At 48.1% G+C, this 9,817-nt stretch overlaps 1 protein-coding gene across 1 annotated transcript in view; it reads left to right on the top strand.

Moving 5' to 3' along the window:
• The first annotated feature begins 4,645 nt into the window (after positions 1-4,645).
• The window catches only part of LOC142575439 (carotenoid-cleaving dioxygenase, mitochondrial-like), a 116,123-nt gene continuing 110,951 nt past the window's right edge, over positions 4,646-9,817 (top strand). Inside the window, exon 1 of the mRNA XM_075684815.1 lies at positions 4,646-4,770. Within this exon, the coding sequence (XP_075540930.1) occupies positions 4,710-4,770 (61 nt within the window). The 5' untranslated portion in view covers positions 4,646-4,709. The remainder of the gene's footprint in view (positions 4,771-9,817) is intronic.

The following is a 9,817-nucleotide window of genomic DNA, read 5'->3' as shown; positions in this document are numbered from 1 at the left end:
CCTGCAAAGCATTTAACCGTCAGAATGACGGCAGGCCGTAACTTTGTAAGGAGTACAACGCGACGTACTGCACAGGCCAGCCAATCGATTCGCGTTATTATCACGAGAAATTTCTTCTCCTCTTTTTTTTTTTTCGATGCGGTGTTTGCAACCCTCACCTTCTCTCCTCGTTCTCGGTGATAGAAACGTCTTGTCAGAATGACACCGATGGCTTGCCAAAATGATAAAGACATGGCCGTTAAAGTGACAGCTGGTTTTTAACAGTGGTACAAATGGCTGACGGCAGGCTCATAAAACGGAACATCATGAACTCGATGCAGCGGCCATCACCGTCCAGTGTAATATCGAAGTTCCGCACGAGTTTTCCTAGGAAAGAAGCACTATAGCTTCCGCTTCCCTCATTTTGATCTGAGAAATTTGCTCTGGAAAATACAAAAATATTGGTTGCAAACACTCTACTGGGTGAAAGTATAGTTTAGTTCCCCCCTCCCTTTCATGGAAGGTTCTTTCTTTCTTTCTTTCTTTCTTTCTTTTTTTTCTCTGGGAAATCGAATCTTCCGGAGGTCCTCCGAAGTTTCTCCCCTAGTTTTCACAGCAACCTCACTACGTCGTTGGTTCCGGTGAATTTTAAATTTATGCGCATTTTTTTAGCGTATCTCAGCGAGGAGGGAATCTCAAGAAAGCAACAGAGTAACAACGCGACAGCGCACGCTTCCCCGGAACGGCATAAACGTGCACCTCCTTTCTTGACCTTAGCCAAGTAACATGGCCAGTACTTTTGATTTGAAGCTTGCGTTTTTTTTCTTTGTTTTTGCGGACACATCATGAACGCACCTTGTTTCGTGCCACCTGTAGGATGATAGAAGAACGACAAAAATTTTTACACGCGCCGCCTATCGGTTTCTATTCCGTATGCAAGCAGCCGCCTAGAGAAAAAGAATAAGTATGAGGGCAAATAACCTTACCTGAACGAAAAGATGGCGCCCCATTTTCCGCAATAAGAATGAAGGACATTTCTGAGGTTCAAAGAGCGTTAAAAGTGAAGACACAGCAAAGGGTTAAAAAGACGTTACATTGGCTCTATTTAGTTACATTTACTACGTACTTGTCTTTCGCTCTTTTTCTGCTTGAAAAGGAATAACCTACTAGCCCATGCTCTCACGTTAATAAACTTTCCCTACTCGTTTGTTCAAACTGCTTCTCCTCATCATAATGAACGAATGGAATGACGGCTCTGCTTTCCTGGGAGTCGTCAATAGAATAACGCCTCTAATGACGTTACTGGGAGCCGTCATTCCGTTTGTTCAGTAATAATAATAACAATCATTCCAAATCGTTTCCAATACGGTGCAGCCATTTCGACGGAGGGTGCATAGAGAAAGAGAAAACCGTTTATTAAAATAATATAGCAGAAGAAAAAAAAAGGGTAAGCCGCTCTGAAGTATTTCCAGTGGGCTGCCAAAACATGTCTATTAGTTTACCTTAGTGGGTCAAGGAGCAAGCTCTCGCAGATGAGAGCAATCAATTCCTGTTCACGAGCTTAAACAATATATTACAGGTAGAAAAGCGAAATTTTATGGCGCAAGAATTGGAGCTTTTCAGGATTCAATCATGCACGCAAAAAGAGCGTTATAGAATCTCGCTGCGGGTATTGTGGGTTCTAAGCGGTGGTCTCAACAGACACTGCTATTCATTGGTAATCTGCTAATAAAAGTTACCGAGGCACTTGTCTCCTGACGTGCATTGACTGCGACAGCAGTATGACTCTTCAGCGCGATACGTTTCTCTTGGTCATGTGCTGGAATTGGGCAAAGTCAATTTTGAGGGTGGCCACTAGAGTTCTGAGTCAATCTGAGTCAATTTTGGGGGTAGGCTAGATCGATTTGGAACGTGGCTCAACTCACTTTTCGACCTGGGCAAAGACAATTCTTTTTTTTTTAATGTGGGCCATGGCGTCCGTCCGACACCGTGGTTGTTTACCGTCGGATATCGTAGCACGAGCCGCGAGGAGTCCAGCGCCGTAAACATGACGTCATCGCTTGGTCACGTGGGCTTTGGTACCATCGTATGTTAATGGCGGACGCGTTCGCCGGATTTTTGGCTTCATGGGGCCCATAATGTGTTCGCATTAAAGTTATAGCCAAGGCACCACGAAGAAAATTCTGCGTCTCAGACCGAGTACGGAAATCACACTCAGGTCCTGTGGGCACTGCACACTGCTTGCGCAGCGAAGAGGAGGAGGAGGAGGAGGAGGAGGAGGAGGAGGAGGAGGAGGAGGAAAAACGTTTATTGAGCTCTAGAAAAAATTGATGAATTTCGCGGGGTCAGATGGTGTCTTCCATCTTCGCCTTTAGTCCAGGGCTCGGCTGGACGCCGCTGCCAGTTGGCCCGTCGGATCAGCCCTAGTTGGACCTCCTGACGGTCACTGGAGAACATTTATTCCTTCCCATTGCTCCGCACTCGGGTTTGGTATTATTGGTGCCGCATTTGTTTTCTGGCAGGCCCACGTCATATGGTAGAGCGTGGGTGTTTCCTGGCACCATGGGCATTTGTCAGTGTACTGTGTGGGTTGTACTTTACTGAGTGTGTTTAAGTTCGGATATGCACCCGCCTGTAGCAGACCCAAGCTACGGAGCTCCCTTCTCTTGAGATCACGATGTTGAAATCACCCACGTATACGCTTGCGATGTAATAAGGGGCCTTCAAATTAAGCACACAGTTTCGTATACGAGATAGACGGTCGTGTTTTGTTTAAAGAGTCGAATATTCGATAACCTTAGCAGGGTCGAGATAGCTGAAGAGGGGGAAAATTCTTTTTAATAGTGAGTGCTCTGGGTTATTCGAATTATACGATAGTGACGCGCGCGCAGTTTTACGTAGAACTAGACAAGGGGACCGTGCATGCCATTCGCCGTTTACAGCGTGGAGGAATGGAAGGAAGCGAAATAGGCGTGTGCAAATGTCAGACCGATTTCTTGATTTCAAATTTTAAAAATTAGTCCAGGACAATTTTTTGGCAGCAGGTTAGTGTTAGTGACACCCTTTGACTAGTCGTTTTGATTACACGATTGAAAACATAGTGCTAAAAAAGTTACTCCACTTCTTCGCCTGTTCTAAATTAAAAATAGCATAAGAAAAAAAAAGGAAAGACTTAAAGGACGTGGAACGAATCTATTGGCCTAGAGTGCAGGGATGTAAATCTACCATAGAAATAAAACAGCACAGGCGTACTGTGTGATGGCGTTGGCTGCGTTGGGTACCTCCTCCTGAAAAGAAAACGCACTTGTCTTTTTTAGATCCCTAACTGTGCGTCAGAACTCCTTTGTGCTGGCATTGCTGCGATACAGGGGCCTTGATTACGTTCGACAAGGATCATTAAATATCCACAAAGCTTCGTTCTACCCCGGAGGGCCAACAAAACCGAGACTTCGAAGTTCATCGTAGCGACTTCCTGACTTGCTCTCAAGTGTGAAGCAGTAAATGACGAAGAAAACAATTTATAGCTTTATTCGCAGCTTGAGTTGTCGAGCAGTTTGTTTTGGGGGAGAGAAAGAGACCCTGGCAATCAAGCTCTGTGTGCAGCACGCGTAGGGAACTGCTTCGCATGGCCGGGAAATGAAAGTGCGCGCGCACGCATGAGCACACGCACAGACAAACAATGACACGCGCGCACAACGCGCATGAACGAATGCCGTGTAGTACATTATTCGCGGGACATTGTTGTTGACGGTATTGTTCGGGACAAAAGGCAAAAGCGCCTTGTCGAAGGCGGCACATATGCCACAGGGTGCATAAGAAAGAAGGCAGAAAAAGGAAGGGGCGGGGAGGCAGAAAAAGAAAGAAAGTTGTGCTGACAATTTCATAAGCGCTCATGTGGAAGTAAATGGCGGGACTTTTATTACGGGTCCTAGAGAATTCGAAGCGATGAGGTTTTGCAATGCATGCGGTGTCTACATATTACGATATCGGCTTCCGAACTTGTCCCTGTGTGGCCCTGTTACGCAGTATCCTACAATGGTGAAATCGCCTAATCCTCGGCAAATACGTGTCTTTCCCTGACGCACCCTATAATTGGATGCAAATGCCAGACTGTTCACGGTGGTTACAGCAACACTAAATCAGAGACGTTTGGTCACTTATTCTTTGCTGACCGTACAAACTCGCCCTTTTCCCTTGGAGACCCGTTCCCATAGCGCGCTGATCTCGAGCCTCTCTGCTCCTGGAGGAACGAGGCTTCCGTGGAGGCGGATCGAGAGAGGCAGGGAGCCTCTCTCAATTCGCCGTCTCACGCGCCGTCGCAGGCTCGTAGGGCGATCAGTGAAAGCTTCGCTGTTTTTCTCTCGTCTCGCTTTTTGACGTCGCGCCGCCGCCAGGTGGCGGCAGCCTGCGGAGGTGGTAGGTGGCGCCGCCATCGAAACAAGCGGCCGCGACCGAAACGCGAGCCGAGAGCTGCGGCGGGGGGTGACGGGGGGGAAGGCTCCCGCGTCGAGGTGTTCTGCTGGCGCGGATGATCGGCAGGGCATAACGGCACCAGGCCGGCAGCGAGAGTGGCCGGCGCGCTCGGCCTACACACGCACGGGGCGCGGACGCTGTGAGCGCACACTCCAGGGCGGCGCTGTTACGAGTGTTACGAGTTACGAGCAGTAAAACACTCGGTGCTGTGCAGCCGCCTGTCAGCGGAACTGCAGCATTGCCCTACCTCGACCATCATGGAGCGACTCATCGAGAATCGCGAGGAAGTCACGGAACCGGTGCCCACGTGCGTCTTGGGTGAGTGACGGGCGACTTGGGACGTAGCTCTAGCGATGTCTGTAACAGAAACCCGCGTGTACGCAGGCAAGGGCGTGAAGAGGCTCGTTTGTCTAGACGAGTTAACCTTCGTGTATGTGCCCGCGTCCGGTCGGGTTGACCGATAACGCGAGAATGACGGCAGTTCACTTATTAGCATGCTTTCGAGACTTGTTGCTTTGGATGCCTGGTCCGTAGCACGGTTTCCATTTCGGTCGTTACTGCCATACAGTTTCTCTAATCATTGTTTGCCACATACACAGTAGCAAACCGGAGACGTGCTTCTGGTTAACCTGCCTGTCTTGGCTCTCTCTCTCTCTCTCTCTCTTTACAGATCAGCAACGCGAATGATGACCAATTTGCGCCCGCTAACCAGAGTTTCAACTAATGCAGTTTCAATAAACGATATAGGGTTTCTTTTTTTCATTTTTGTCGACTTGACATACATTGCTTTTCTGTGATGAGTTATCGTCCATCCGTGTTTAGGTAATGCATGCTGATTTTGTTCTAAATTGGTAAAATCCTGAATGAGTCCTGGGAGGTGCACGACTCATAACGAGCACTACAGCACGAGTGCTGACAGTTTTCTTAGCCACGTGATTTTGCTTTCACGTCCTAAGAAATAGTGGTTGCGCAAAACGTGGCGCGAAAGGTGCTATGCCAGACTGTGCAACTCTTGACGGTTTGTTACCTTATGTGCGAGTAGAAAATGCAATGGAATGCGCTACGCACTTTTATGTGCAATCTGTTTCTCGTTTCCTTTTTGTATGTCGTATACGTTTCCGTAATTGCAGTAGCATCCTTCGCCACGAATTTACCTTATTGCATAAATTTTACTGCAGTTCTGTTGTTTATGGGTGTGTTAATGCTATTTCACTACTTTCACTAAGAACATTTACTATGTTCTTTGGCTTTCTTTTTTTTGTGTCATGCGAGCGCTGTTTCGCATGCTATAGATGGGAGGAGGCGCTTGGGCTGTCGATTTTTTTGCTGTGTTGTCTCTTGAACCTTTGCGATGCGAATATATCTGGTTGACGTCATTAACATGTGAGCTGATCAACATGCATTTCTCTAGCGCTTTAGGCTGCGATAGGTCCATCAGGAATGTAGTCTGAACGCAGCTCCGGCGCACTCCTTGTAAACATTGCGCAAGACCGCATTCGTCTACGGCGCGTGTGGGTGCCTGCGTTAATCTCAGAAACGAACGCGGTATTCGATTTGAAACGACTCTGTCTACGTCGCCAGCGGCACTCTTCACGGGCCGTGCAATTTCTCCAGCGTCGTCGACAGCGCTGTCTGCACGAGACTTGACGGCCAAAGGCTCACGTACGAAAATTCTTTGGGGCACTATTCGCTTGATGTATTGACATAAAGTGAAAGAGCTCACTTTGCAGGTTTTCCTTGGGAATAATTGATTTCAATTTCACACTTAGCGCCATAAAATACTCTTGTAGATCATTACATTCCCTATACGCCCGCAAAATATTTATTTGGTTTGTCATGTACACACGTCCCTAGCTTCTCCCATTACTTCTCTGTGTAGAAGTTTCATGCGCTCTATAATTTTTTTAAAGTGTCGTTTCACACGCGATTATTTTCAAAGGCTGCTAGAGACGGGCTCATCAGCAAGAAAGCTGCGTATATATAGTTGAAAAACGAGTTGTTACGAATACGTCGATGGTAAATTTTCCCCTCCGTGAAGTTGCCCGAACCGGCGCGAACCTTATAGAATTGCACAATTCAAATCGTCGGCTCTCCACCTTTATTGTCATTCTTCTTAGCGAGTGTTAGTTTCATCTTAAGAAACTTTAAGCTCCATATGGACGCCATCTCAACTATAGCGTAAATGGGGAAACAGCGATTTGCCAAACTCGTTGCTATAGTAACGCACAGTGTGCGAGGTCCATGTATACGTATCTTGAACGTATTAAAGCCGCCGCATTCATCGGCTAACGTCTGAGCGCGTCCGGATCCTTCCGAACACGTGTACATGTCTCGGTCCCTATCTATCGGGAAAGCGTGTATGACGAAAACGCGAGGAGTCTCGTGTTTCGGTCGAGTGCGCTGGCGTATATGCCCTATATAGGGCGGTTCCAGACTGGAACGTGATCTTTGCTCCGACGCGTTGCCGCAACTTGGCTGTCCATCCAATTTTGTGTGCACAGCGTAGTTATGCAAAGGCAGTTGCTTTATCTCTGTGTTCAAACGACTGGTTCTCGGAAACGCAACGGCGGTCGTTAGAGGGAAGCAGCACGCGATCCAAACGAAGATGAAGAGAGGCAGGAGGGAGGCACACACGCAGCGCGGTACTTTCAACGAAATGTTCACTTTATCGGTAGACAGGTTTCCATGCAAATAACCACGAGAGACAGTGGCGACACGGAATACCAACTATTCACCGCGGGCTCTCGTGCGTGCTATTTATTGCTTGTGGCTAATTTTTTTTTACCCCGCTAGTTAGTCCTGGCGGTTCAAGCTTCATTAACCATGTCGTGAATGTTAGGCAAATCTTACCGTCGCGAATTTCAATACGCACGCTCTTATACTGTAGTCGGCAACAACCTATACATGAATTCAGTAACAGCTGCACCCGCAGAACCACACTGCATCTTCTCTCTGTGTATCCGCGCTGCAGAACGTAATTCCCGAAAGGCGTCGATAATTACTGAAGTGATAAACATTCGCTCACCCCGTGTTTCTCACTGGAGCGAGCGAATTCAATTGGCCTACGGCAGCTACACAATTTCAGAACATTTTAACGCGCGCCGAATTAATAACGACCACAGTATGAACGAAGAATGCCGACCAACTTGAGATGGATGTCAACCAACTAGCCACTTGATGATTAATAGTGTCTTATGGCGCAAGGGATACACCGGCCAAAGAGCGCCATCGGCCATACCATGCGGAATACTAGCCACTTGTCCATCTTGATGCATCTAAGGAACTTGTTGCGAGTTAAAGATTACTTTAGTTCTGTGGTTTTGCGCGTCAAAGCCACAATCTGACCATGAGGCATGCCGTAGTGCAAGGATTCGGATTAATTTTGACCACCTGGGGTTCTTTAACCTGCAGCTAAATTTGAGCACATGCATTGGCGTTTTTTTATTTATTTTTTCATTTCGCCTTCGTCGAAAGGCGGTTGCTTCGGTCGGAATCGAACCTGCGACATCGAGCCAAGCAGACTAACACCATGTTCACCGAGCTTTATCGCGGCGGGTAAATTTTTCGGGTTGAACAGTGGTGCATTTGCCGCAGTATTCTGAGGTGGCCGCCGACTATGGAACGCCGTTGCTGCTTCGACATGCGCGAAATTCGACAAATATTTAAGCGCAACTGACAAAAATGTTCCAATCGAAAACAGGATTGTCACGGAGTATAGAAATACATACTTTTTTAGCTGTTTTCTTGGCATGCCGCCACAAAAGCGCCATATTGTGCCAGCCCCACTTTCGGTAACACACCCTGAACTACAAGTCTGTCTGTCTCACTTTTCGAAAACACACCGGGCTATCCCCGAGCGATGTTTCTTTTTTTTTTTCTTTGCTGCCTCAGGTTTCGTGAGGCGTTATTTGGCTTCTCTGCCTGCAGCCGTGCCTATAGCAGCGAATTTCTTCCTGTATTGCGCAGCGCCGCAAATCCGAGCCTCGCCGCGCCAACGATATTAATAATTCACGAGCTTTATACCGTCCTAAAGTCACACTGAGGCCTTTGGGAGAAGCCGGGAGAAAAGACTGCGGTTTTCGCCATTTGGAAACATTGAATGTGCACCTCAATGTGAGTACGTGGATAGGAAACGAACCCGCGGCTTTGCGCTTGCGACATCGGAACTCAATACCCCCCCCCCCCCCCCCCCGAGAGCCTCATGGAGCAGCATCGCTCGGTATACTGAAGCTGTTGATTTTCGAGCAGAAACCTGAAGTCATTTTGTTAAGGAACTTGATTCCATATCATTGAACACGCTGAAGCTCCGAAACATAGCAGCTACAACGCGTTCAGTCACGTGATCAGCGCACCTGCTTACCGATTCAGATCAACGTCATCAAGGACCAACTCGCTGTTCCGCGGCATCGCGAATTGAATCATAGCCCAGTTTAGATATTAAGGAACTGTAGCGAAGGTAACCCCGCAGAAATATTCGCAAAAGCAAGCGAGGCTATCGTACGTCAGGTAGGTGTTTAAACACCGTAGAGTGATAGACGAGTAGAAAAGAAAAATAGGAAAAGGCATTGATAAGAAGATCAAATGGACCTTTTAAGACGACTTTGACTTCATAAAACAAAAAGAAAAAAAAAGAAACGAACAAAGCTAATGAAACGCAGAAAGTCGTACATTTGTGCGGTGTGTCCATATCGTAAATCCTGCCCCTACTGCGTCGCCGACCAATTGAAACCGTTCAGGGGGGGGGGGGGGGCACTGATACGGCCGTACAAGAGCGCGGAGAAATGTCGCTGGTGCGGCACAAAGCGTTAAGCCAATGTGCTTGCGATAGGATTCAGTTTCTGGGGAGAGCGCTTTAAGACTCTTTTTCCAGCAGTCCTTTCCTCCTTTTCCCTCGTCGGATATACAGAATGGGATAGCAGACCACGCTTCTTCACGGAGGAAAAGAAAAGAAAAAAGAAAGGTCTCTGGCGCAGCGACTTCGTTTCGGGATGGCGGGACAAAGAAAAATAAAGCCTCTCGCGCACGGCTCCGCAGAAAGGCGTTCGGCGGGAAGGAAGCCCGGCTGTATTGAAGGACGCGGAGGCACCGCTGATAGCCTCTGATTGCAGCTGCAGGCGCAGTGGACGTGGCGCCCTATTGAAGGAAGCCGACGCGAAGTCCTCAGCCTCCGATGCATTGGCTCCGTGTCCGAAAGTAGGGAACGGTATACGAACCCGCTTGCGGAGTCACGTTTCCCGGCCCGGAGTCACGAGCGCAGAGAAATGGCATCGGCGTTTCGAGGCGCATGCCCGTGCCCGTAGAAGAAACGTTGCTTGATTGTATACGATCGGGTCGGCTGTCCCACCTATGGGCCCGGTGGGAGAGC

The sequence above is a fragment of the Dermacentor variabilis genome, chromosome 3, assembly GCF_050947875.1.
Source record: "Dermacentor variabilis isolate Ectoservices chromosome 3, ASM5094787v1, whole genome shotgun sequence".
Classification (NCBI taxonomy): domain Eukaryota; kingdom Metazoa; phylum Arthropoda; class Arachnida; order Ixodida; family Ixodidae; genus Dermacentor; species Dermacentor variabilis.
Note: the sequence above shows the minus strand (reverse complement) of the source record. Positions and strands in the feature narration are given on the sequence as shown.